This window comes from Prinia subflava, chromosome Z, assembly GCF_021018805.1.
Source record: "Prinia subflava isolate CZ2003 ecotype Zambia chromosome Z, Cam_Psub_1.2, whole genome shotgun sequence".
Taxonomy (NCBI): Eukaryota; Metazoa; Chordata; class Aves; order Passeriformes; family Cisticolidae; genus Prinia; species Prinia subflava.
In genome coordinates, this window is record NC_086283.1 from 23260407 (window position 1) to 23288358 (window position 27952).

The window sequence follows — 27952 nt, forward strand, 5'->3', positions numbered from 1 at the left end:
GTATTCTTCCCTCAAAGAGTGACCCCTGACACTCGTGGTTGATGAGCATTGCCATGTTCCATGATCACCCTTTTGAGAGACAGTGGCACTGTAATCAGCCAAACATTGATGGGATCAAACACAGCATCTGAGCACCACACACCTCCTGTGATTTCTGCTGGATGAAATCTTTGGATGGTACAATAGACCCACTACAGAAGTAGTGGAGAATAGCTTTCACTTTGTATGGCCACCATCCTTTTTGGTGTAGTTCAAATTTGTACAGCTCATCCGACCATGAATATTTAGTAAAGACAGTCATGAGACAGAGATGTGACATTTTCCCCAGATTTCAAAGCTTACAAGAAACTGCAACCAAACTTCTCATCTTTGTCTGAGCTTCCTGCATTTTCTCTGTTTGCCTTTCTAGACTACTGCAGTCAGCGTGTCCAATGTGGAAACTGCAGAGAGTGTGATGAAGAAGACCCTTCTACAGCTTGGGCTCCCTGTAAGTGGCAGGTGACAGATCTTAGCTAAGGATGCTGGCAACATCTGGTTCACAGGATAGTGTGGGTGTGGATAAGTGTAGATTTGCTGTCTGTTGCTTTCTGAGTGGAGGGCAATGTTAACTAGCATTTTTCTCTTCTCTTCTCTGTTCCTCACCCAACAGGGCAGAACCAGTGAACACCACCTCTGGGTGGTCTCAGGGAAAGATGAGCCTGCTTACCCTCTCATTGGTAAGAGCCCCCCCATACTGAGCATTATTTTAGTGCTTAATGGTGCTGGCACCAGAGGAACAACTGATAAATTATATTAGCATGTGTGGCAGAAACATATCATAAACATTGCACTCTTCACTTAAAAAACAATGGTAGCAACACTTGCTGATGTAAGATGTGACATCAAGTTGCTGTGAGATGTCACTTGGCTTTTATGTCTCAGCACCCACATTTAACAAAGCATGGTGATATCTGAAAATCTTCACACTTACCTCCCTCTTCCAAGCAAATATCTGCATTTCTGGGTGGGAGCCCATCACACTTTTCAGCAGATGCTCCAAATAAATGGGAGATCTTCAGGCTGGCCCAAGATGTACCTTCTTTGTAGCAGATGGGATATAGGGGTAGGACATGCCTCAAAGCCTAATTCAATCCCTCTGACTGCTGATATGAGCTTGCAGGGCTACAGGCTTGGAGGCTGGTCATCCTCTCCTGCTCAGCTTTGCAGACATCTCCTCATGGACAGAACAGGAGGTCAGGGGCAGCCTCAGCCTATCTTCACTGTCTCTGATAGAGGCGTCCACTGATCTCTGTCAGACAGAGCATCTCCTGGCACGTCCCAGGCCCTTTGTCTTTGGGCTCTGTCATAACCAAACCAATTGCTGCAGTCAGGTGGTCATTCAGCAAGAGTCTGTTAGATCTAGAGGAAAGCACTTTGGCAATTGAAATAAGCAGATTTTTAGATTATCTATTGCTGACTTATAAGCCACTAGTTAGGAAGCTAACGTGTTTATCCTTCTTGTTTGGTACTTAGTTTTCGTTGCATTTCACAAATATTTCACAAGTTTTCATTTCAGTTCACAAATAATGAAACTGCTTTCCACACAAAATGTTGTATCTCACTGAAAATCCAGTTTGCTGCATAAGGGTTGTTATCTTCTGAACTGCTACCTTAATCCAATACTAAACTGACCTCACAAGCCCTTGTGGCCACTTGCATCAATGCCTTTGCAGACTCTTTATTTGAAAACTTTCCTTTTTAACAATGTGTGTTTAGGTTATAGAAACTCCTCAGGCTTGAGGGAGGGTAGGTGGGTATATGAGGGCCTTTAGGACAATCACAATGGAGGAGAGTGCCACAGATCTGCAGGGCTGATTTCAGAAACAGAAGAAACATTTCAAAATAAACCACTGAATTTTGTCTGTTAAGTTCTAGGTATTGATCATGGAGATAACCAAAGCTAGAATTTTGCAATCACAATAAGAATTTTTACCATAACTCTGCATCTTTGCTTGCTCTTTACACAACTCTCCTCAACAGGGCACGAGCATCCCTTCAGCATCGCCTTGAGCTGTCTCCGTGACTCTGCTGACCAACAACAAAGAACCAACAACAACACTCTCCTGGCTGATGGGACAGAGGCTTCTTTCCTTGCTCAGCTCCCAAAGGAAAAACAGTGTCAGTTTGTCCTGAAACCCAGACTCCAAGCTCCAATGCAGCTGAGGAGAGGTAGGGGCTGCAGGAGTGTGGTAAAACCAGACAGAGACTTCATTGCTCTCCAGTGCAGTGCTGAACTCTTCTGGAATCATACACATATCCCAGAGTTGCTCTCATACCTGAATGTAATGTGAAGAGGAAAAGATTGCAGAGAGATGAAATTTCTCTGTGCAAATGTTCAGACTGTTATAAATACTAATACAATATTCCAATTAAATAATTTTGATTTATTAATCAAAATATCGAATTACAGAATTTTGGTAAACCCACTAACAGCGGAGATACTTGACAATTTTTACCCGGGAAAATGCCAAGGGTGAACCTTGAGACACAGAACATGGCCGTCTGCTGCCTCCCCCTAGGTTCACAAATTTGCCCAGTTCGGGGCTTGGTTTTCATACACTTTATTCTGCCCTTGGCCATATTCCCTCATTTTCCCCCTTTGTGTCCAAGCTAGCTATTCAAATTCATGGGTGTCTCCGGCTCAGCTGAAAAGAGTCCCCTCTCTCCGGTAAGGTGTTAATTTCTGGTTTCAGCAGATTTCCTGGCTGATTAATGGTCTGAGATATGGATGATGATGCTTGATGTTCGGTGAGGGTGTCAGCTGGGGTTTTGATGTTTCTGCCGCCTTATCTTGATGGATCTCCTCCCGGTGCTTAAGGAGACTGCCGGTTTTCCCATAAACCTTTTGTCTATTTCTGAATGTGAGCTCTTGGGGTGGTGCCTGCCTTTTCATATTTTGGTTTAACAAAATGTTACAAGGTATCCTGAAACTTATACTTTCATACAACATATATATATACAGTTTTATAGGTTTCAATATATTTCATTAACTATACGAACATGAATTAACATTCTACATTTTTCACAAGACTTAGCTTTCAGTCCTTCGTTAGTCTTCAACTGCAAGTCATTGCATCAGAACCATACGAAATGCTGAGCTGGAAGAGAACCATCAGCGTCATCGAGTCCTGGCCCTGTACCCATAACCCCACCATCCGCTTAGAGCATTGTCCGTACACTTCTTGAACTCAGGAAGCCTTGATGCTGTGACCACTGCCCTTGGGAGTCTGTTCCAGTGTTCAGCCACTCTCTGGGTGAAAAACCTTTTCCTGAGATTAGCCTAAACCTCCCCTGACTCAGCTTCATGTCATTTTCTCAAGGCCTATCACTGGTCACAAGAGTCAAGTCACCCTTGCACTGCAGAGACAGCAAGGTTCCTTGAAGAATGGTGATTGAGAGTTTGCTGATGGTTGAGAGATGAATGAGTGGTTTCACTGCTGTATATTGTCTAACCATCCCCATAAGAATGCATTTAATAAACAGGTGGGGGTAGAAAGTGCTTGTTTTGCTGGGAACTCTGCCTCCACTGTAGATCACTCACTGTCCAGCAGGAGGACAGCCAGTTGTGTAACGAAGGTCTGTGTTTTCTTCCAGAGTCACTACAGAAACACACCAAGAGAAAGAAGTCCTTGATTGACTGGGCCCTGCGCCGCAGCACCAGCACCCCCACGGGCAGCCCTCCTTCACAGTCACCTACCACACCACGGAAACTCTTTGGCCTGTCCCTGTCCTCTGTCTGTCCTGACGGAATCCTTCCTAAGCCAATCATGGTAAGCAGCAGCCTGGACTGCTTGTCTTGACATAAACTTGATGTGTTTTGCCCAAAATTTAAAGCCACTTGCAGCATTTATGAGGACTGAATGGGGAAGAGGACCATCATTTACTTGTGATCCAGACTCAGCTCAGTAACAAGGGTGGGAACAACTCCCTCCTGGGTAATCCCTGTCACTTCATTCACAGATGTCTGTCCTGTTTCAATGAGTGTCTCCAGGTCATCACCAGCTGACAAGGGGCAATGATCCTACCTTGCTATGTAGCATAGAACTCACTCATTACAAGAGTCCCTGGGCTCACACTTGTCATGGGATAAGCATGCCCACATAAACTGTATCTGCAGCTTGGCTGTCAGGTTCTTGTCCCTGGTTAGATCCGGATAAATCTCTTGTATTGTTTTCTTCCCATTACTGACTTGGTCTTCTGCGAATTATGTTACAACACATGATCTACAATATACACTAACAAGAGAGTAAAGTATTAGGCTCTAAAGTACACCTGGGTTTTCTCGTAGGATATGCTGCTCCTCTTGTACCACGAAGGTCCCTCTACTAGGGGCATTTTCAGACGTTCTGCCAATGCCAAGACTTGCAAGGAATTGAAAGAGAAGCTGAATTCTGGAGATGATGTTCAGGTGGATGGAGAGTCAGTCTTTGTGGCTGCAGCTGTCATCACGGTATGTTTGGCCAAGTAACTCAGCTGTCTGGGCATTGCTTCTTTCAGGAAGCAATGAGTCTTTTTGGGTAGGGATGATTTCAGGGGAACAGAAAGCATTTTCCATCAAGGAACAGTTTTACCTGACGGCTTGGTGTGTTTGGGTACACAGAGGTACCTGCCCAACACAGTGACCCTGGTTTTCCCATGCACGCATGTGCAGCACCTCAGGACTTCCTCAGCCTCCCTCAGGAGCTTCCTTTGGCACCTCCCTGTACCAAACCACCCTCAGCAGGAAATACAGTGGTGTCCACCTGCAAGGTGGCCATGAAATAACATGACAGATGTTGTACTGGCATATGCATAAAACTCTTTGGTGGCAGCAGCACAGGTGTTCTTTGTTGTTTCTGAATGCAAGGAAGAGGCTGCAGAAAGTTTGGGAGGACTTGTGCTATTTGAGGGCAGCTGCTCTGCAACCCCCAAAACAGGAGCTGACCTGTGCTCTCCGGACCCCCAGTCTTCACCCTCTGATCAGCCAGCAAGCACAAGGGAAAGCAGCTGCTACATCCAAGCACAGGGGTTGTGGTGGGGGATGAAGTTTGTGATAAGATCCGGGTTTCAGTAAGGAAAAGCCTGTATTTTGTACTGGCAATTGTCTGATATTCAGGCACTTCCCAACACAAGACATACATTGAGCTGTTGAATAGCTCCCCAAGAAAAACCAGCAGTCCTCCTAGCTGAGAATTGTTTCAGAGAGATCTGTGCAGAGCCTCAGGGCTGAGTCCTCTGTGGGACTGGAGGTCAGCCCTGCTCTGGAGAAGGGGCGAAACAGGAGGGTTTGCCTGTTCATCCTGCAGTTCTGCCACAGAAGAGCCTGAGAAAGAGAGCTTGGTGGGCATGGGTGGGGAGAATAAACACGTTTGTGTAGTGTCTTGTTTTATCTTGTGATTAATATGAATAAACAGTGACTATATGCATTGTGAAACTGAAACCAGGAATTCCAAACTGACCACACTGCTCTGCATATATATATTTAATTCAGGATTTTCTCCGAAATATACCTGACAGTGTTCTATCCTCAGACATGCACGGACTGTGGATGGAAGCTGTGGACACAGAAAATCGGGCACATAAGATTGAAGCTATCAAAAGGTTTGTAAAAGCCTTTGTAGAAGTTTCTTTTGGTGGGAAAAGGGAGATCATATGGCCCTAGGAATAGAATAGCCTTCATTTTCTGGGAGACTACTGGCAATGCTCCAGGCCACAGTGGAGGAGCTATTACAGATTGCCAGTAATTGCCAGATCAGAAAATTTTCATTTCAATGGTCTTTTTTGAACATCCTTAACATTTCTGACCCCTAAAAAGTAATTTTAAAATTCTCTTCTGATGATTGCTTCAAATTGCCAGAACAAGTAAACTGAAAAAGCATAATAATTCAGCCACCAAGAATGCATCTATGGTAGCAGAATTAGAGCTTTAAGGACAGTAACTTTATTCTTATGTGCACAAAATGAGGCTGATCACCATATTGGCAGATAGAAGAAACAAGCCCTGTCAAGGTGGAGACTTGGGCCTTGAAAACAGCTTTACTGCCCTGAAACTGCTGCCCTGAGCATGAGCAGTTTATCAGCCTCCTGTTGGATATCCTGTTTATTCAACCATGGCTCACCTAAGTTTTTGAACCTTATAATTTAGCCTGGGTCTTCTTTATCCGTGTTCTCCATAGCACATGACACAGCAGTGGTGTGGCCTGGCGTGCTGCTGGCCTGGAGCTGTCTCCTGTCTCCTCTGGGTGGTCCCTATTTAGTCAAGGCATTGTGGGCTCCCTCCCACATGCTCTGAACCTAAGTCCCTTGTCCCTCCAGCTCTGTGACCAGAGCAGGTGGGGAATTTGAATGCAGAGTTGTGGCTCTCACATGAGTTGGTCGAGGGGAGTGAAACAGATTATTATTCTTATTCCTATTATTGTTATTATTATTACTATTGTTATACCTTATTATCAAATGTGGATGTCTCAGGCTGGGTACAAAGGGGCAAGAGGGGGAAAAAGCTTTGAGATGCAACTTCTGGAATTCAAAGAGCAGATGTTTGTGAACAGCACTGTTCTCCTTTTTTCCCACTTTCTGAATAGTCTCGTCAACCAGCTTCCAGAGGCCAACCTCATCTTACTCAGACACCTCTTTGGAGTCCTCCATCACATTGAGCAGAATTCTGGAGTGAACCAGATGAATGCCTTTAACCTGGCTCTGTGCATAGCACCCAATATGCTCTGGCTACCGAGTCCCACTGGGCCTGAAGAGGAAAGCCGGTCTACAAAGAAGGTAATCTTCCATGGGTTTGGCCTCACCTCTGTGTTCCCCTTTCGCTGATTTTTATGGACACTGCCTTTTGTAGTCTAAAGGAAGGCACAAGGCCAGTCACTGCACTGGCTGAGTGGCATCCAGGCCCCATCCTTTCCTCTGTGAAAGCTTTGCCCATGCTGGGAGGGGTTTAGCTCCTCAGACTGTCCAGGGTAAAAAGGGAAGCAGTGATTGCTTCACCAGATGAACTTCTTATATGGTCAAGCAAGTGCAAGAAAATTGGAGCAGCTGAAGTTGGGCACTGCCCTCTCATCTGGGACAAAGTAAGCAAAGAGCACAACAGTGCATCAGGAAGGAGGAATGCTTGCTTGTAGTTTATAAGGTGTAAGCAATAGTGAGGAAAGCTATAGAATGTGCTACACCTGGCTCACAGTACCAGTTCACATAGTTCACATTCTTGCCTCAGGTGTTCATACAGATGCACTGCCACATCATTAACAGCTTCTCAAGGAAATTACGTCTTCGTAAAAAAAAATGGGAATGATCTGGGTATGATTTTACATTCTCTGTTTTCATGAAACTAAATCTGTGGATTCCTGTCTTTGCCAGGTGGCCTTGTTAGTGCAGTTTCTGATTGAAAATTCAGGAGAGATTTTTGGGGGTGATATTGCTTCCTTGTTCCAAAGACCTGCCAAAAAGAAGTCCAAAAACTCAGCAGAATCTCTGGGTAAGTTGATGGTAGTAAATCTTCCGGAAATATTTAAATCTTTTAATGGGTAAAGTCCTCAGACAAAAGAGTTTGCTTTGCCTTCATGTTTCTTCTAAGGAACAGCATTGAAAAATAGTTTGGTTTGGTTTTCCCTTTGCCTGTCAAGCATAGGCAGGAAAAGATAGCAAAGCAGAAAGCAGAGGGCTGAGGTGCAGAAACTCCAATGTGTCCCCAGGGATGGCTGTCTTTCTCTGTGGCTGCTGTCAAACCTACTCTAGCCATTGCATGAATTTAGTGTAGCCTTATCATTGCCATGTCCCAGCAGCATTTTTATTTTCCAGGTTAGTTGTGTAAAGCTAAACCACCTGGTTTGTATGGACAGAGATGGACTTGTCTGTTATCTATCCTTTGAATACAGGCCAGTGGTGAAAACTGGTCATCAAGCCAGATTTTTTTTATTATTTCCTGTGAGAATAATAGATCGTCTTTGTTTTTTTCATGAGCTTGATATAATTTCCCTGTTTTGGTTGTGAGGTATTACATATATGGCAACAAATTAATTTGTGACCTCTGCCCCAGACATAGGCTTGGCTCAGCATGATGATTCCTCTGATGAGCTGGAGTTTTCCACTTGTGATCCAGAAGGGCCAAAGCACCACCTGGAATCTGAAACAGACGCCTTTTTTGAAGCACCCAGCAGCTTGTTACTTGATGGGGATCAGGAAGACTGGGACTTGTTCAGTGAGATCACAGCCTGCTACCAAAGCAAAGCCCAGACCAACGCCAGTGCAGACAGCTATGAGCTGCTGGAGGAGGATGGCTCCTTCTGTTCCATTGGCTCCATACGCTCGCTCAGCCCAGCCAGGGACCGGTGCTCCTCAGAGCCCAGCGTCTGCCTTAGCTCCCAGCTGCCCGCACAGAGCCACGAGCCAGTGGCCCGCCAGTCCAGCTGTGATGCCACCATCATGAGCAGCCACACCGACTACATCCACAGGCTCAGGCAGCTGCAGATGGAGAGCCAGAAGCTGATTGATGAAGGCCTAAACCCTGGGGTTAATAAGGGCAGACAGAATTTGTGGCAAGCACCTCAGACCACCTCCAGGGTGAAGCAGCTCAGCCTTCAGAAGTCCAGTCTGTCCAACAGGTCCAGCTTCTCCAGCCTGTCCTCTACCACCACCTCCCCGTCTGCCTCCTCACTCAGCTCCTTAGACAGTGCTTTCTCCTACTGCTCAGAGTCATCAGCCATTAGCCCCACAGATGTCTCATCCCTCCCATTCATGTTTGGCACTTCTGCCAGGCTTCATGCTGTGTCTCCCACAGCTGCCAAGAGGTTCCAAAAAGAGTGGCACAAATCCTTCACACCTCCTGTGCCTTTACATCTGTGCAGTCCAGACAGTTTTCATGACGATGAACCCAAGGCTGGAGAGAGCAGTCGCTCTGGAGAGCAGAAACGTTTTCCATGTGTTAGCAGAGCTGCCATGGGAAGCCCATTCACTGACATCGACTGGGAAGAAGAAGAGAGACAGCTAAGTTGTTCAGGGTGCCCTGGCCCAGGGCTCAGGAGCCAGGATTATACCAAAGAGTTTGAGCAAAGCCCTGAGTACCCAGCTGCCAGCCCATCCAGTGAGACATCCCCACCGGCCAGCCACCAGCAGCACAGAGAGAAGACAGTGAAGAACGTAGAAATCAGAGGCATTGATAACTGCCCTCTGAGCCAGGAAAGACTGAAGCGCACCAAGATAACCTTTTATGTGGCCCCAAATAAAGAAAGCTCTTGGGGGTCTCAAGAGGGAGAAGAGAAATCTGTGACAAACACCAGCAGCAGAGACTCACTCAGCAGCAGCAGAGACCAGAGCCTATCCAAGAGCTTGCAGACTGTGAGAGTCCACATCCCCCAGACAGTTTTCTATGGGCAGAACACCCCCCTGGTCCTGCAGTCCAGCTCCAGGCGCTACCACCACGAACCGACCATGCCACCAGTGCAGGCCGAGCACAGAGTGAGCTCCCAAAGTGCCTCTGCTCCCAAGGAGCTGGAGAGACAACCAGTGGAAATGGCGCAGGCGCCAACACAGAGCAAGGGCTTTGACACATTCAGCCACACCATCCGCATCGTCCTCCCTGACTCGATCCGAAACACCATCAGGGACTATTTTAAGCACGATGAAACCACACCCTGTCCCACAGCAGAGGTGGAAGCAGTGGAGAAGGAACTCCTCCGGAGCAGGGTGGAGTGGCTCAGGAGCCAGCCTCTGGCAGAGGTGGCCACAGAGGAGCGTGACACAGCAGTGTTTGCAGAAGAGACATTTGTCTAAGGCGATCGATGTGGAGGAACTAATTTTTTGTGTGTGTGTGTATATGCAACAGAAAATATTCTGTAATATATGATCAGGCTGTGAAGAATTTAGGAGGCTGCATGGGGCAACTGATGTAAAGTGACACTAATGTGTATCTAATGATGGGGATCAATATTTTTTGTGGGAGGTGTGGGCTGATCTTGTGTTTTCTTTATGCCCTTTTCTGATGGAAGAGACTTCACTGGCTCGATGTGGAGTGGAGTGAATACCACCAGACCCTCCCTGTCCTTGAATTAGCTGACCTGTGCAGGGCCTGACTCCATTTTTTTTTAACAGCAGAAAAAGAGAAACATTGCTTTATTTTCTCCAGTCAACTGCTGATGTGCATGAATGACTGGATAACAGGGATAGTTAATGCTCCATAGAAATTAGTTAAAAATCTTTACACTTGCACAAAACCCACCATTATACACTGTTCATCACAACCATTCATCCAAAGAAAATCCTTCACCTTCATTCCAGAAATCACTGCTGCTTCACTCTGTTGTCTGCTCTGGTCTAGCTCACAGCCCACATCCATTATTGGTTGAGGCTGGGTTCCAAAGTCAGCAGCTGGAGCCCGGAGTCCAAAGTCCAGCATTCTCTGACAAACAGCATGTGTAACATTTTAAGCCAAAGATTGCATTTTTCTGGAATTAATTAAGCAATGATTCTTTCTTCTCATACCTTCCCCAAAGTTAGCATTTGACAGAGACATAGATGCTATAAAGGATTTTAGTAATGTCACTTTGACAGGGCTGTGAATGTTGTTTTATGTCCTCTGGGAGTAGCTCAGTAGCCAGGAGTTTCAGTCCTAACGAATGCTGAAAATTTTCTGTCAATGCTGATGGCCCTTTCTAGAGGCAGTGTGGATGAGGCAACTGACCAAATTCCTCATCATGCTGAGAGGGGCTTGAGCGGGGCTTGGTTTTAGCAGGAGGTCAAGGAGTCGTGGAAGTTGTCAGGAATGTTGTGGCGTAGGTGCTGAAGCAAAGTCACATCTGGCCAGAAAGTTGTCAGTCCATACACTGAAACTGTGCAGGCTTCATCACCGATGCTGGCTCAGAGAAACACCAGGTTCCCACTCAGCAGAGTATGTGGCCCTGTGCGCTCCAGCAGAATTAAGTCTGGGGAATTCCAGGCAGGGATGCACTAAGCAGGCTGCTGGTAAGGACCACCAAAGAGATGCAGCCAGTGAACTCCTGAAGCATCCCTCAAAGCCATGCTCAGAAGTGCCACAGGTGTAATGGGGCTTGTTAGAGGGTTGTGACTGCCAGCTGAGCTCTAAAAAGATGCTGAGAGCCCACATCAGTTTGTTGTTTGACAGTTTGTTTTAAGAAAACAGAGGGAAAAGTCTCAAAGGTTAAAAGGTTTGGGATGGTTCATTTGAAAGTTACATGAGAGTTTTCTATGGTGTATCTGTAAGAGAGACAATCCTTTTACTCAGTGAACAGTGAATGGGTGAAGGAAAAGAGAAATATATGAATCCTAATGGCTGAAAGGTTGTGCTTGTGGAATAAGTATCCCTGCAAGTATTTGCTGAGTGTCTGCAAATAGCCAGAGCTGGAGCTGCATGACAGGTGCCATGGTCCAGTCCTTGCACAGAGGGGAACACCACCTCTGTAAACTCTCCAGTGTCAGATCCCTCCACTTATCTGCCAGGTGCCTGTGAGGGTCAGTGGCAGGAACCTGGCCCAGCAGTCCAAATTCAGATCATCAAATACTGGGGCAAGGGAAACAGGGAGAAGCCCAGAGCCCACTTTCCAAGGTGTATACAGTTAGTTTTGTTAGACAAAGGGTGTTTAACTCTCAGATGTGGCACTCTCTGTCCCAGATCACCTTGTATAATGAAAGGTGTATATAATCATAACACGACTCCACCAACACTATAATTTTCCTCACACGTGAACAGCAACAAAGCATCCACAGTCTTTTTTTTCCAGAGCTACAGTTGTAACTGTTTTAATAAAAGACACAAAAGTTGTCATTGTGGTGTTGTCACCTTTTGTTCCCTTGCTCTTGTTCCCCTCTCCCTCGTGTCAGGGTGGTGGCATTTGCACTGAACTGCTGTGAAACACACTCACCTCCTGTGGCAGTGTGTTAATTTAATCGGTTAGGCTTTCTATACTTTCGTACTTGTTGGGTTCCCTGTATCCCACCCCTCAATTGTTCCTTTGTTTAACTCACATGACTCCGGCACCTGCCATGCGGCACACGGTTAGCTGCCTGTCATGTCTCCCGCCTTTGTAAATCCCTCCTATTTTTCCCCTGATTAGTCCAAGCGATGTTCTATTACACCTGTATCCCCTGGCAACCTGCCCCGGTTGGCTGGCAGCGGCTGGCCACCCCCTTTGTCCCCCCTCCGAATCCTTCGGACAAAAACCCCCGGCACCCCTCTCCCCCCGGAGCAGTTTCGGGCTGAGGAGGTGTTTGCAATAAACCCTCTGTTCGTCTGAAATTGTTTCCTCCTTTCTTCCCACTGCCCGTCGGATCTCCATCGCTCGCATAAGCCCCTGCCAGGCAAAGAACCCACGGGAGTCAGTACTGCTTGTGAGCCTGCAGACTGACCCCATACCACTCTGTCGCTGTGTCTGGGCCAGCGGTGACAGAGCCCGTTGGCTCTCTGTGAGCACACCAACGGAGGTGTGGCGCCCAACGTGGGGCACTGGAAAGGGGCTTTCAGCGCCTTTACGGAGCCCACGGGCAGGATTGGTGCGTCTCAGCAAGGAGCTGAGCTCACCTGAAATAATCCCTGGACGTCACATCGGCCCGGGTTTGAGCGCCCTCCGCGAGGGATCGCTCCCCGGGGAAGAGGAGGGCAGCCGTCTCCGCCGCGTCCCGGAAGACGGTCCTTCTCCGGCGGTGGATCTTCTGGAGCAGCTTTGGAGCACCACGCCAGGGGTTCGTAAGTAAGCAGACCCCCCTAGTCCGCGGGGCGGGTCAGTGGGAACGGCGTTTCCCTTTCTGGCAGCCTGTGGGGGACAGCACCCCCCTGGCTGAGGTCGCGCGGCCCCCGGGATTTGGGTTTTTTGGCCCCTGTCCCGGGCTCACCCCCCCCGGCGGTTTTTCGTTCCCTCGGTTGATTTAAAGCTTTTATTTTTGTGCGCAAGCGCGAGCTTGCACAGCGCGGCTGCCGGCAGGCGCGGGTTTTCGCCGGCCAGCCAGTTTCGGTTTCGCCGCGTGCGCTGGCTTTTTGCAGAGCGGACGGGCGCGTGAAACAGCGGTTTTAAAACGCGCGCGGCGGCAGGTTTTTTTTTCGTTGCGTCTTTCGTTTGCTAGCTCCAGAAATCACGCAGGCAGAATGGGTGCTTCTCTGTCTGCTTCCCAGAAAGGAGTGTTTTACAGTTGTGTTGCGTTATTAGAAGTTAATAAAGTTAAGTTCTCTAAGGATTGTTTAAAAAAGCTGGTCCGATGGCTTTTCCTGCACTACCCGACGGCGTCCCCGCTGATGGTACACAGCTCCCGGTTTTGGGAGCTGGCGGAAAAGAAACTGTTACAATTAGGTAACGCCGGGGAAAAGAACACACAGAAATTAGCCTTTTTAATTTTGCAATTAAAGACGGCAGCGACAAAAAAGGGAGTGCAGAAAAGCTCTCAGGAACCCCAGCTAGCCCCGGTTTCCCTTCAACCCAATCCCAGCCCCTCTGCCCCGAGAAAGGGAAATTTGAAGAAAGCAGCAACTCAGAGAGTTGTCCGCCCAGACTCTCCGAAAAATTCCCGGCCCCCGAGCCCCAGTAGCCTGGGACAGACTGCTGGGGACCCCTCGGAAGGCTGTGGCCAAGCTGACCGAGGACCTTTCCTTCCCCCTGCTTCCCCGAATTTCAAACCCAAGGTTCAGTTTAATTTAAACGCGTCACACTGGCCACAAAATGGCGGCGGTGACCCACCTAATGGCGCCCACTCCTCCACGTGGCCGCCACCCTTCCCCCATCCCCTGAACCCCTTTCTTCCCTCCAACCCCTTCCTTCCCTCAGCTCCTCCCTCCGCCCCTCCCATAGCCCCTTCCCGGACCCCTCCCTCCTCCCCAAAGGTCCCGCCCACTCACCCTGCCCCTCGACACGCCCCTGAGGCAGGGCCGAGTCCATCTCCCCGCCCCAGAAGGACGCCATCTTGCCAGCAATTTTCCCACGCCCTCTCTTCTGGTTCCCATGGTTGGGAACCGGAAGAAATGAGCGAGGGTGAGCCGGGGGTCACTCTCTCTGCTGCGCCTGTCACCTACCGCAGAACACATGGTGGTGACACACCAAAACCCAATTGGCATGCTTTTTCCCAAAGCATCATTCGGGATTTATGCAAGGCGCACAAGGAATATGGCAGGGAGAGTCCCTACTTCCGTGGCCTCCTCACTGCTGATCTCGCAGGTGTCCATGTTGTTCCAGCAGACCTCCGGCAGCTTTTCTCTTGCCTGATGAATGGCACAGAGTTTAAGCTCTGGGATGCAGCATTTAAACAGGCCCTGCGAGAAGCAATGCCTCAGTTGCCCTTTCCAGCCATCGATGAACAGGGCAATCCCCTCTCTCTTGAGCTGCTTGCTGGTGAAGGTTCCTATGTTTCCCCTGAGTCCCAGGCAGCCTTAATACCCTCAGCAGTCCTTTCAATTATAAAAAATATAGCCTGCAAGGCTTTCTTTTGTTTGCAGCCAGACACACCATCACCACCCTATACCACCATTAGGCAGGGACCTTCTGAATCATTTGTTGCCTTTGTAGAGCGGCTCACCAGAGCAGTGGAAGTTCAAGTTAAAACAGAAAGTGCACGGGAAGGTATCATAGGGGAGCTTGTTTTCGTTAATGCTAACGACCTGTGTAAACAGGCAATTTTGAGTCTTCCCCCAGATCTGCCCCGCACTCTCCAGTCCATGCTCCAGGTGTGCCAGATGAAGGTGCCCTTCCTTGCCCGGAGGAACCCACCACCACCCTCCCAGGCAACCTTTCCGCCCAAGGCTGTGCGTGCTGCAGAATCATCCCAACAGCCTCGACATCGTCCGCCTCGGCGGCGACCCTCCTTCGGCAATTGCCCTGGTCACTGCTTCTTCTGCAAGGAGGAAGGACACTGGACTGCCAACTGCCCTAAGAAACCTTTACTACAGAGGACTCAAAATACATCTCCAGGAACACCGGTGCCATCCCAGGCACAGCAAAAAAACTGAAAGGGGAGCGCGGGTCCACCCAGCGCGACGACCCCAATCGGGTGGACGGGGCAGGGAACTCCAAAGGGGGTCAATTGGATGGACATTCTACACCAGACTCAAGAACACCTGAACATGATATAGCAAAACCTATTCTCACTACCTCTTCCTTTTTTGAACCCTACAGGTTGCATCTCACCAGACCATTGTACCTGACGGATAGGGACTTCCATTTTGTGACCATAGACCCAAAGAAGTTACATCAGTGGCCAATGACCGGCGAAGGTAAGTTCATCGTCGTCGGTGATTGCAAATACACTCCGCAGGAGATTGAGGTAGTCCCGGGGACACTTCACAATAACCCCAGGGCCCTCATTCTCTGGCTGCGCTGCACTCATCCGCCCACATTTTTACCCGAGGGCCAGGTCATCGCACAAGCAATTCCTTATGGTGACCCAGAACATCTTACCTTTACTGTAAATGCTGTACATCACATTTCCACCCGTAAGCCCTTGGTGCGATGTACGCTCACTCTGGGAGATGAATCAATAGATAAAGATCTGCTTTTTCACACAGAGGCAGATGTGACGATTATTCCGACCGCGGAATGGCCGTCGCACTGGCCCCTGGAGGACGTGGACGGGCAGATCCAAGGTGTAGGAGGGTTCCAATCCGCAAAACAGTCGAGAAACATGGTAAAAATTACGGGGCCAAAAGGACAATTGGCTGCCATCCGTCCTTCTGTTTTAGATTACAAGGAAACCCTGCTTGGAAGAGACCTCATGGCTTAGTGGGGGGTCACAATCGAAATTCCCGACCCCTCGCAAAATTTTCAGGCAGCGGCTGCTGAGAAGCACCCGACCCTCAAACTGAATTGGACGACAGATAAACCAGTCTGGGTTGAGCAGTGGCCGCTAACAAAAGAGAAATTACAGGCGCTTGAGGAGCTCGTGGAGGAGCAATTAGCTAAAGGTCACATCGTGGAGACCAATTCTCCATGGAACTCCCCCGTTTTTGTCATTCGAAAGAGTGACAAAAAACGATGGCGCCTCCTCCACGACCTCCGCCAAATTAACGAAGTAATTGAAGATATGGGGTCTCTCCAACCTGGGATGCCTTTCCCAACCATGCTGCCACGAAATTGGAATCTGGCTGTAATTGACATAAAAGATTGCTTTTTCCAAATTCCTCTACACCCGGATGATGCCCCGCGTTTCGCATTCTCGGTTCCTTCCATCAACCGGGCGGCCCCGAGGAAGAGGTATCACTGGAGGGTGCTCCTGCAAGGGTTGAAAGCCTCCCCGGTGATGTGTCAGCAGTACGTCTCTTCCTTGCTGTCCCCTGTGCGCGCAGCCACGGAGGGGGTTGTCATCCACCACTATATGGATGACATCCTCGTTTGCGCGCCGACCGAAGATGAACTTACGCGAGCGCTTGACCTTGTAACCAATTCGTTAGCTGCTGCAGGGTTCGAGCTGCAAAAAGATAAGATCCAAATGATGCCACCCTGGAAGTACCTGGGCCTGGAGATTGGTAAGAGGACCATTGTGCCTCAAAAATTGGAAATTCGGACAAATGTCCGTACCCTTGCGGACGCCCATCAGCTTTGCGGTGCCTTGAATTGGGTAAGGCCCTGGCTAGGTCTGACCACCGAGGATCTAGCCCCTCTTTTCAATTTATTGAAAGGGGGAGGGGAGCTCAGTTCTCCTAGGGTGCTTACCGCAGAGGCAAAAGCAGCATTGGAGAAGGTCCAGCAGGCAATGACATCACGACAGGCACACAGATGCGATCCCGAGCTTCCCTTTCGGTTCATCATTCTGGGTAAGCTGCCACATCTACATGGGATCATTTTTCAATGGGACACGGGTGCAAAAACATCAGCACACAACACCAAGGGCCAAGGTAGAAAGGACCCTCTTCTTATTATAGAGTGGGTCTTTCTCAGCCACCATCGGCCCAAAAGAATGACACAGCCACAAGAGCTTATGGCTGAGCTCGTCCGCAAAGCAAGAACGCGGATGAAAGATTTGGCAGGGTGCGACTTCGAATGTATTCACATGCCAATTGGATTGTCAACAGGCCAAATGACCAAACCCATGTTGGAACACCTGCTTCAGGAAAATGAAGCACTTCAATTTGCTCTAGATTCCTTTACGGGCCAAATTTCAATTCATCGGCCGGCCCACAAACTATTTAATTTGGACGTAACATTTAAATTGGCTTTAAAGAGTGTCCAGAGCAGGAGACCTCTCGATGCGATGACAGTTTTTACTGACGCGTCCGGGAGTTCTCATAAGTCAGTGATGACTTGGGAGGACCCTGAAACTCGGCAGTGGGAGGCAGATATTAAAGTAGTTGAGGGTTCACCTCAAATAGCCGAGTTGGCTGCTGTCGTCAGAGCACTTGAGAGATTCTCTGGACCTCTCAATGTTGTAACCGACTCCGCATACGTAGCGGGGGTGGTATCTAGAGCAGATCAGGCAATTTTACAAGAGGTGTCCAACACAGCTCTGTATGAGCAGCTCTCGAAATTGGTCAAAATTGTCTCCCACCGAGAGCAACCGTTTTATGTAATGCATACCAGGTCGCACACTGAATTGCCTGGGTTTATTGCTGAGGGTAACAGGAGGGCTGACGCTCTTGCTGCCCCTATAGCGATAGCCCCGTTGCCTGACGTTTTTGAGCAGGCCAAGCTCAGCCATCAGCTGTTCCATCAGAACGCGCCTAGCTTAGCTAGACGTTTTAACCTCACACGTCAACAAGCTAAGGCGATTGTTGGCTCGTGTCCTTCCTGTCAGTCCCACGCTGTGCCTACCCTGCATGCCGGAGTCAACCCTCGCGGGTTGGAGAGCTGTGAACTCTGGCAGACAGATGTCACCCACATTCCATCATTTGGGAGACTGAAGTACGTTCACGTCTCCGTCGATACCTTCTCTGGCGCTGTCTATGCCTCTGCGCACGCAGGTGAGAGGGCCCAACATGTTATCCAACACTTTGTTCAGGCCTTCTCATTCATGGGCATCCCTAAGGGGATCAAAACAGACAACGGCCCTGCGTACAAATCCAAGGAATTTGCTGGCTTCCTGCAGCAATGGGGAGTGGAGCACAAGACAGGCATCCCCCACTCCCCCACAGGCCAAGCAATCGTAGAGAGGACACACCAAGAGATCAAGAGGGTCCTTAAACAACAGCAACAGGTATTAAAGGTGGAACCGCCGGCAATCAGATTGGCCCGAGCCCTTTATGTCATCAATTTTCTAAATTGTTCCTTTGAAAATCCCAATCCGCCCATTACCATACACTTTAGGTGCAACAAGGAGTGGCAGTTCGATCCCAAGCCCCCGGTGCTGGTGAGATTGCCTGAGTCAGGGAAGATGGAGGGTCCGTTTGACCTGGTGACGTGGGGGCGTGGGTACGCCCGTGTCCTCACGCCTACTGGGATCAAATGGATACCTGCCAAATGGGTAAAACCATTCATTAAAAGGAAGAGGGAGCGTGACGACAGCGTCCCGCAGGTGGCTTCGGCGGCATTCCGCCGTCGAAGGCGAGTCTCCTCCAGACCCTCTCTTCCCATCCTGTGGGAATGGGACCATGACCTGTCCTTTACCTATTTCTGTGACCCAAATTAATAATTTTTGGCCCCCCAGTTTTGTTTTTCAGACCCGGACCCAAGATGCTAAGCCTCCCGACCGTGCTCTTTACATTCTTAAAGGTTGGGGTTTATCTGGATGGGCCGGGTCCATTTTAAAAACATGTCTGTTGATTTTGTTTATTATTTTAATTGTTTGTCTTGCTTTCGGACTAATCAGGAGATCGTTAATTAAGTTAGTTTTAAGTTCCACATCTACCCCCTCTCCGGCTGCTGCTCGGCTCGCCAAGGTCACAGCTCCTGAAGACGAGCTGAAGGAGCTTAAAAAGGAGCTTGAAGAAGAAAGTGACTGTGAAAGCCTCGCAGACGATTAGTGGCCAGCTCAACCACCTCGATTCGCCAAATGTTACCTGGACTCTGAGCATCTGCCGGACCCCCCTCACTTCTGTTCTTTTAGTAAAAAGAAAACGGGGAGATGTGGCAGTGTGTTAATTTAATCGGTTAGGCTTTCTATACTTTTGTACTTGTTGGGTTCCCTGTATCCCACCCCTCGATTGTTCCTTTGTTTAACTCACATGACTCCGGCACCTGCCATGCGGCACACGGTTAGCTGCCTGTCATGTCTCCCGCCTTTGTAAATCCCTCCTATTTTTCCCCTGATTAGTCCAAGCGATGTTCTATTACACCTGTATCCCCTGGCAACCTGCCCCGGTTGGCTGGCAGCGGCTGGCCACCCCCTTTGTCCCCCCTCCGAATCCTTCGGACAAAAACCCCCGGCATCCCTCTCCCCCCGGAGCAGTTTCGGGCTGAGGAGGTGTTTGCAATAAACCCTCTGTTCGTCTGAAATTGTTTCCTCCTTTCTTCCCACTGCCCGTCGGATCTCCATCGCTCGCATAAGCCCCTGCCAGGCAAAGAACCCACGGGAGTCAGTGCTGCCTGTGAGCCTGCAGACTGACCCCATACCACTCTGTCGCTGTGTCTGGGCCAGCGGTGACAGAGCCCGTTGGCTCTCTGTGAGCACACCGACGGAACCTCCCAGCCCAAGTTCTGCCAGGCTGGCCACGCTGGCAAGAAGCTTTCTGACAGCACAGCAGTCCCAGGCATCACTCCTGTCTTTTCAAGAAGTGAAACAGCACTAAATATTATCAGAAAAGTCTGCCTATTCTTGGGAGGGAGATGATTCTGTATTCTAAACATACAAACAGATTGTATACTCAGTGGCTGGGCTCAGGTCAAACAAAGAAGACCTGAACCAGATGCAGAATAAGACCTCACCATTTGCATCACCTAAAAGGATAACAAGGAACTTAGAAAGAGATTCGTTCATAGAAGCACTGGAAGAGGCAGGGAAAACCACACAGATTTCCTTGCCTCATCTTAGGCTGCCTAATGTGGGCACAGTTCCCTGGGTAGCTGATCTAACTCACCTTTGTATTATAGCATTTTTCTTTATTTTAAACAAAACAAAATCCTACAAAATGTAGCACAGTTCTAGAATTGAATTCTAGGCTTATACATTCTGTGTATTCTAGGCCTAGAATACACAGAATTCTAGGCTTGAATATTTGCAGCCCTCCTTTTCCATGAGCCAGACAATAATACAACTCAGAGACCAACCTTGAAAATGTTCCACAGCCCCCAGCTTGCTCGTGAAAATAACAAATACACAGACACAAGTTGGCTTTCTGCCCCAGAAAGGACACATTTTCCCTTAATGTATAGCCCTAGATGCAGATGGGTTTCCCTTCTTTCTCTGCCCTTTTTCAGATCATTTAGACCACACTGGCCTGTCTCATACTGAAAGCCCTGCTCAGTGCTCCACTGGATACAGGCTCTTGGGAAGTCGTATTACATGGTCACCATCCAGGAAGTGAGGAGCCTTCAGCGCCTGCTCCCAATTTAGACCAAGGCTAAACAAGTCCAGCTCATCTGCCTTGAAGAGAAAAGACTCATGCAGTTCAGCCTCATCTTATTTCTGCTCAGGATATGTTATTTCTTTCCTTATCCTGCAGGCCGACAGAAATGTGATGGAAGTGCCTGAGGCAGATGTAGTTTACTTTAAACTTTCCAGTTCTATTTCTGGTGTTTCAACTGTCAGGAAAGCCAGTCTTACAAGACTTACTCTCCCTCATCCTTTGCAGGTAGCTCCTTTGTGCAGAGGTCTCTCCATTATCCCATGGCACCTTCGAGGGACAGACAGCCCCACCAGAGTAGCATGGTCTACTTTGACTCCCTGCATTTCAACGCTCACAGTTTATCCTAGAAAATCTTTCTTCAGAGGTCATCTACACTCTGAGGAGGAACCCTGCCAGGCCAGAAGCTGCTCCCTCCCTTGCCATCCTGCCTGGATGTGTGCAGAGAGCCAGCATCTTCCAGCAGCAGCCTGGGGTCCAGCTGCAAGCCCACAACAAGGTGGGGGCTGAGGAGTGGGACTGCAAAGCTCCAGATCACCTTAGCTTTGCAAGTGGTGGCATCAGGACGGGGAGAGACTTGAAGTGCTGCCGAAGGCAATGGCTCAACTGCTTTCATTTAATCCAGACTTATTCTCTTTGTCTTTTTTACAGTAAACCTGGGACAAGTTGGAGGAGAAGAGGACTGGGAGAAACAGACACAGGCTGGAAGACTTTTCTGATATATGACAAAGAAACGGGCTACCCTTTCACATGCCAGTCACAAGCCTGAAGCCTTAATACATATCACCACATCCGTGGTACCCGAAGAGGGCTGTGACCCTGCAAAAATCCACCCTGCTGCATCACCTCCTACAGCACATGGTTCTGGCCCATGCCAGGAAATCCCTCCTGCACGTACCCTTCTGCTAAGGATAAAATCCTGACATGGATAAACATTTGTACCGATCTTTGCACGAAGGATCAGAGAGGAAGACAAAGCCTATTGAGAGGATTCACAGAGTGTCACTCATCACCTGTGCCTGTGCTCACAGGGACACCAGGCCACGTGGGCGTGGCAGGGCTAGTGCCAGCAGTAGGAAGACACGGAGGTGCACAGAGACCGTCAGACACAAATGGCAATTGTGGCTCCCCGAGACAGTCCCAGGCACCGGTCAGGACGAGCGGAGGGAGGAAGGACGGGCACAGCGCCGTGCCCCGCCGCCACTGCTGCCTCCTCCTCCTCCTGCTCCTCCTCCTGCTGGCAGCCGCCGCCGCCCCGCGAGCGCCCCCTGGCGCCACGGCACCGCCAGAGCAGCCCCCGCGGCCTAGGCCGCAAGGGCGCACTGAAATCCCACAAATCACAGAATACCCCGAGCTGGAAGGGGCCCTTCAGGATCGTCGAGTCCAGCTGCAGGCCCTGTGCAGGACATGCCAAGAAGCCCATAATTGTGCCCAGGAGTTTTATCCAAACGATTCTTAACTCAGACAGGCTGGGTGCTGCTACCTTGGGGAGTCTGTTCCAGCGTCCAACCACACTCTGGGTGAAGAGCCTTTTCCTGAGATCTAACCTAAACTCTGACTCAGCTTCATGCCAGTTTCTCAAGTCCTGTCACTGGTCATGAGAGTGAAGAGATTGGTACCCGCCCCTCTGTTTCCCCTTGTGAAGATGTTGAAGAGCCCAATGAGGTCCGACCTCTGTCTCCTCTTCTCCAGGCTGCACAGACCAAGTGACCTCAGGCACCCCTCATAAGGCTTCCACTCCAGACCTTTCATCATCCTCACAGTCCTGCTCTGGACCCTCTCTAACAGAATAATGGGTTTTTTATATTCAGTGCCCAAAACTGCACACAGTATTCCAGGTGAGGCCCCACCAGTTCGGAGTACAGCAGGACAATCGCCTCCTTTGCTCAGCTGGCAGTGCTGTACTTAATGCAGCCAACCAAATTTCCATCCAACTCATTCTATTCCAGCCAGGCTCATGGTACCAGAACAGTGCATCTTGTAGGTCTAAAAGGCTCATTATTAGAATTTTATTTGACATGTGGGATAGTACAGCAATGAGAAAATTTAACATTTAGAGAAAGTGGCTGCTCCCAGCACAGAACAATTCAGGGACCCGAAACACCTCAAGTTTGTAGAAGTGGTTTCTGCTAACAGGAATTGTCAGCACACAAATGTCTTCAGTATGCTCTTGCTGACCAAACTCAAGTCACCTACATTACCAAGCCCATCAGTACACTGACTTGCAAACAGCAATCTCTTCTTAAGTTTCCCAAACTGGAAAAGTCTGCTCCACATTTAAAGAGCCAAGCCTTGCAAAATTCTCAGCAGTTACTCAGAATAGCAGAATTCTTGAATTTCAAAGGAGAACGCAAGTCTCATACAGCAGAGATATTTACTGACACCCACCCAGGGAAATATAAAGCCATACACTATAATCCAGTTGCATTCAGCAGAGCATTTAAGCACTTAGAATACGTACCAGAGACCCTATTAAACATGATGTCTTGTTTAAATAAGAGATTTGCCAAATATGAATTTTTATACTGAATCAGACTTTTATGACCTACTGGAGGCCAGCCACAAAAAACAATAGTGTTAACCAAAAGCTAAGTACCCTGACACGCCTAAATGAGGATGTAAGCTGTGCAGCAGTCGTTTCCAGTTACTGTTTGCTTTGCTTTCCAACCTCCAGCTGCTTCCTCATGTCCGACACATCCATGGGGACCCTCACTGTCACACCATCCATCGACTTCTTAACGCACACCTGGCAGCCAAGGCGTGATCTGAGAAGAAAACATGAAGTGAGGCTCCTCTGTTCCCAAACTAAAGGGAGAAACTCCCCACCCACACTGGGGTGTCTGTTCAGCATGGGTTTTCACTAAAGTTCCTATTAAAGATCTGCTGCGCCTCAAGAGAAAGCAGCTCTCAAGGCACAACTGTAACACAGAACAAGCCCCATCCCCTTGGAAAGAGGTGCCACATGGTGAGAGTCTGCCTCAGAGGCTTGAGGATCTGCTGTGATCTTACGTGTCAGTGAGTCCATATGCCAAGTCCAGCATGTCTAGCTCTTCATCTGAGATGGCATCAAGCTTTTGGAAGGTGTCTTTGTCAAAGATAAGGTGACAGGTAGAGCAGGCTAATGTTCCTTCACAGGCACCTGGTGGAGAAACAAGAGAATGAGAGAAAATCAGGAAAAATAGGGGTGAAAGAGACCATCTCTAGGAACAGTGTGAGAAAAGGCCCTTTAACAGATCTGGAGTGTGTCAAAAGAGCTGCTAGGAAACACAACAGATGGATGTGCCATTTCCAGACTGCCTCTTCTCTGGGAGAATCACCATCAGTTTTCAAGTTTTCACATCAGCTCTATGCAGCCAAAAGCACTAACAGAGGCTGCTGGAGCGCCAGTGGTGAGGTTAAATTGCCATCTCAGCATGTGAGCCTTCCAGCAGGCAGCTGGTGGGGAAGGGAAGTGTGTTTATGGTCTTGGCAGAACACAGTGGCATATGTACTGTTGCACTATTCCCAAGTACCCACTGGCCCTAACAGCACATGTGCATATCCTGCTGCAACACCTACCAAATCCATCAATGGCCAAGTTGTGATTGACTACCACATCCAGCAAACTCTCCCCTTCTTTGGCTGTGGTCGTAAGTCGCTCTCCATCCCGATTTATAAAATGCACTGTCACCCGATCCTCAGAGCTGTAAGACAAATTTGCAAAAATCAGAGGAGTCCACCCTTTTCTGCAGATCCACAAATGAGGTCTTTTGGCTGAGTGCTAGAGGCATGGCACTTAGGGGGAAATGTGCACGCAAACACTTTTTTTGAAGGATTATGCCATGCATACAAGAAAAATTTCAAATTACCAGTTCTCATAGCAGGCAAATCTGAGTTGCTGCAAAATACTTCCCACTTTATCAAAGAGCCCACAGAATAAATGTCTGTCTGTGCACAAACTAGTGTGTGTTCTCTGCATGTGCTGCCCCTGCTTGGGCTGGGTGGCAGAGGGAGCATGCAAGTCCCAGGCCTGGGATGTTATTCCTGAGTAGAGTGATGCAACAACAAGCAAAGTGCTCAGGATCATATACTAATCCAGCAAGAAGGGCTGTTATCATTCATGTTTTGCTTCCCCTTCCCTTCCCAAGGGGATTACTTGATGATTGTTCCTTTTCTGCTGTTTTTTCTTCCGTGCAGTGCCCTCTCCTTTCCTTTACTCCATCACAAAGAGCCTTTCTGCAGCAAGACATGCCCAGGCCCAGCTTACAGAGCTATTGGGCTGAATAACTTCCTCTGAGCTGATGTGATCCATGCTCAGGAAAAATTGCTAGTTATTTTGACAGCCTGCAAGATTTAATCTGGCTGAGAGTTAGGAACATGGCCATCAGCTTCTCTTAATGCTAACTTGCAGAAAGGGCATCTACAAATGAGTGGGAAACAGCATCCAGTTCATCTCCTCCTAACCAGGCTCTCACACCAATCTGGGGAAGGCTGCTACCCTGACAGCAGTGTTCAGGATTTCTCACCAACACAGTATATTCTGAGATTCTTATATTTGCCAGAGGAAGCACATGAGCAAGCACTGTTTTTTTCATCGTTTACATACCAAATGCTCACTTAGATATATATATGAGGCCCCAGTTACCCAAAGGTCCCACCTCCTGCACTGAAAGAAGGCAGCACCCTGGAAGTGGTTAGGGCTTTTGCCCAGTAACTCTTGGTGTGGCACTGCCCAAGTGCCCATGATCACAAATGAGAATGCCAGGGCATTCTCCAGTGGCAGAAGCTTGTCTTCCATCAGGCTGACAAACATAGACCACAGTTCCCTTCATAAAGACACCTACAGATATTTCCTCATAAATACGCAATTTAAAGACTAGTCTTCAAATGTCAGAACAAAATAAAACAATCCTCGTCCTTTTCAATGGATCAGAGTGATTTATTCCACTTCTATGTCAAATAGGCATATTTCCAGGCAATACTTGGTTTATTTTTTGGGTGAAATAATTTGTTACACAATAGAAATGGTAAAGTGATAGAATTCCATTTAGTGCTGCAGCTGAATGGATTTTTTAGCTGGATAATGGAAGATGGCTGCAGAGACTGTTGGATCCAAAAATCCCCAAACCTGTCCACACATTTATTGTCAGAAAACTTAATTCTTGTTATCCTTGAGGCACCTAGAGCTTTAGCCAACATTAGTTGCAGGAGGATCTCTGCACCAACCTCCCACAAATCCAGTTCCCTGCAGTTCCTCTGAGTTCCAACCTTGCTTTGGCTGTTGCTACCAGTTATGTGACCCCCAAGGCAGACAAGCTGCAGCCAGGGACAGACACAGGGTATCCAGTTAGGTACAAGGAAGGACAGATGCTATTGTGAGACACCCTGCATGACTCTGGATACTCCTGGCTGCAGAGTTCACTCTTCTCAAGCGCATGGACAGTGCCAACCATTCCTGACCATGGTGCAGAGAGCACCTTCAAGCAGCTTCCCTCTATGCTGGCTGAAGGGAACATTTAAGATATTTGGCTGTGTTCTCAGGATTGGTCCCTCTGTTGGGGGTATAAACCCAGCCTGATGACTCCCTGTTTTCACTGTTCAGTTCAGTAACAGACTGACTTGCATACTGGTCTCATTGTCTTTATATCACTCAAAGCAGTCCCAGGCTCAAGTCTCCTCTGAAAGACTCTTGCTTTTGGGTACCCAAAGCTGGAAACAAAGTCTGCAGCTTTTTATTTTATTTACTTTTGTACTTGTTTATTGGTGTTTTTGAAACAATGAAAAAAATCCTTTCACATATTGTTTAAGTATTTTGAACCAGGATTAAAAACAAAAAAACAGAAACAAAAACAAAACAAAACAAAAAAACCCCACACTAAAATTGGTTAGACTATTGCTTCATTTAGTCTGAACTATTTTACAATGGCATTTCTGTCACAGGATACATGATTAGAGGTTTGGAAAGATTTTACCAAGATGTGATAAACTCAGTACTGCAAATTTGCAAATTCAGTGTATGCCAATTGATTATTACCTTTTAAAAAATAAAATCTCAAACCTTTTGTGACACAGGAGTTGAAGGAGATTTCAGGAAAGTAGTTCTTCCCCCATCAATGTTTTCCCTAAAAGATACTTTCCAAGGCCATACAAACCAGCAAGAAGCCTACAAAGTACTTCCAGAGATAATTTCATAAGCAACAAACCAATTAGAAAGAAGTCCCATTGATAGTGAGTCTTCATAAATCCCACCAAGCAGGGTTATCACTGTGACTTTTCTTTAAGGTCAGATAGCAAAATAGTTTATTGTATTTTCTGTGATGTTGGTTGGAACTGTCTCTCAATGCCTAGCAGATTAAACTGTGACCCAGATCATACTAGTCTAGGAGATACACAAATTGCATTTATTTTACCATCTCTCCCTGAACTATCCCTAAAGCAGAGAGAGGAAAGGCTGGCAGGGAGCATGCAGTGGGTCCTGCCGTGGAAAGAGGCCCGAGGACTCTTGTGCCTCTTTGTCACCCTCGTGAGCTGGTGGCTCCCAACCACTAGCTGTGCCCCCCCACAACTCTGGAGGCAGGACTAGCACCTCTGACAGGTCCCCACAGCTCCAGGGGCAGGAAGCAGCACCTCTCAGGCTGTGTCCTGGCACCATCTTCCTCTCATCAGCATCTGCTCACCTAAGGTGGTCGTCTTGTTCCCCACATCCACGGGCCATGGCTTCGCTGGCCTCTCTCCTCTTCCTGTCATGGGGCAAGGCTGAGGTGCATGCCCGTCCCTTTGGATAGCATTTGACTCACCTTGATTCCCCAGGGGCATCCTGGAACCCATGTGTGGAGCTGAAGCCTCTTTCTGACCACCCCTTTGCTGGGCTGTGGTGCTGCTCAGTCCCACCACAGAGGAAAATGAGGCGAATTTTGCTCGCGTTCAGTCCCCTCCGCAAGGGCTGCATGAGCCCCAAGATGCTGTGAGCCATCCTGCTGCTGTGGGCTCCACTCCGTGCCCCCTGAGCTGTCCTTTGATGCAAGGACAACTTGATCAAGGACTTATACGTACAGCTGGGGAGGATGGGGGGGAAAAAAAAAAAAAAGATTAGGACAGCCTCCCTGGGGGTGGAGGGAGGGAGGAGGGAGGGGAAGCAGGAAGGAATGATGGACAAAGGGATTGTGCTTGGGTCTTGCTGCAGTCCAGCTCATCAGGGCATGGGAATTGGCTGAAGCACAGGAAGATGTGAAAAATCACCTCCACATGCCAGTTTCCGAGCAATGCTCACTTTGTTCTCCTTACAGGCTTCCCTTTTAGGAGCCAGAACTAAATTCAATTTCAGGAGAAATAATCACTGTGATGTCTAGTCATACAAGGAGTTGCAAGTTGAAGGCTGGAAGAACAGAGAAGCAGGAGTGCCGATGACTGCTGCCTTGAGGAGGGGTGCACACAGTTCCTACAGCAATGGAATGAAAGCAAGACACATGAATTCTGCTCTTGACAAGATGGCATCCAGCTACATCATTGCCTTACCCAATACAGCAGGCTCCC

The 27952-nt window shown here is 48.4% G+C and overlaps 2 protein-coding genes across 3 annotated transcripts in view; one reads left to right on the forward strand and one right to left on the reverse strand.

The window, feature by feature from the left end:
* Positions 1–11797, forward strand: part of LOC134563846 (rho GTPase-activating protein 20-like) — a 30882-nt gene extending 19085 nt beyond the window's left edge. For both annotated transcript variants that reach the window (XM_063422195.1, XM_063422196.1), the window contains exons 7-15: positions 410–487; positions 650–716; positions 2020–2208; positions 3634–3809; positions 4328–4489; positions 5510–5619; positions 6600–6789; positions 7378–7495; positions 8057–11797. In XM_063422195.1, the coding sequence (XP_063278265.1) occupies positions 410–487; positions 650–716; positions 2020–2208; positions 3634–3809; positions 4328–4489; positions 5510–5619; positions 6600–6789; positions 7378–7495; positions 8057–9789 (2823 nt within the window). In that variant the 3' untranslated portion in view covers positions 9790–11797. The remainder of the gene's footprint in view (positions 1–409; positions 488–649; positions 717–2019; positions 2209–3633; positions 3810–4327; positions 4490–5509; positions 5620–6599; positions 6790–7377; positions 7496–8056) is intronic.
* Positions 11798–22541: 10744 nt separating this feature from the next.
* Positions 22542–27603, reverse strand: LOC134564453 (adrenodoxin-like). The gene is made up of 4 exons (XM_063423313.1): positions 27217–27603; positions 23999–24123; positions 23450–23579; positions 22542–23205 (listed from the first exon to the last, which is right to left on the reverse strand). Exons 1-4 carry the CDS (start codon positions 27390–27392, stop codon positions 23085–23087), a joined length of 552 nt encoding a protein of 183 aa, XP_063279383.1. The 5' UTR covers positions 27393–27603; the 3' UTR covers positions 22542–23084.
* Positions 27604–27952: the final 349 nt, after the last annotated feature.

Coding starts and splice junctions, on each gene's coding strand:
- LOC134564453 (XM_063423313.1), bottom strand. CDS start 27,392: ATGGCTCACAGCATCTTGGGGCTCATGCAGCCCTTGCGGAGGGGACTG. Junction 24,124..27,216: donor GATGCCCCTGGGGAATCAAG/GTGAGTCAAATG, acceptor TTTGTCTTACAG/CTCTGAGGATCGGGTGACAG. Junction 23,206..23,449: donor GCATATGGACTCACTGACAC/GTAAGATCACAG, acceptor TTTTCTTCTCAG/ATCACGCCTTGGCTGCCAGG.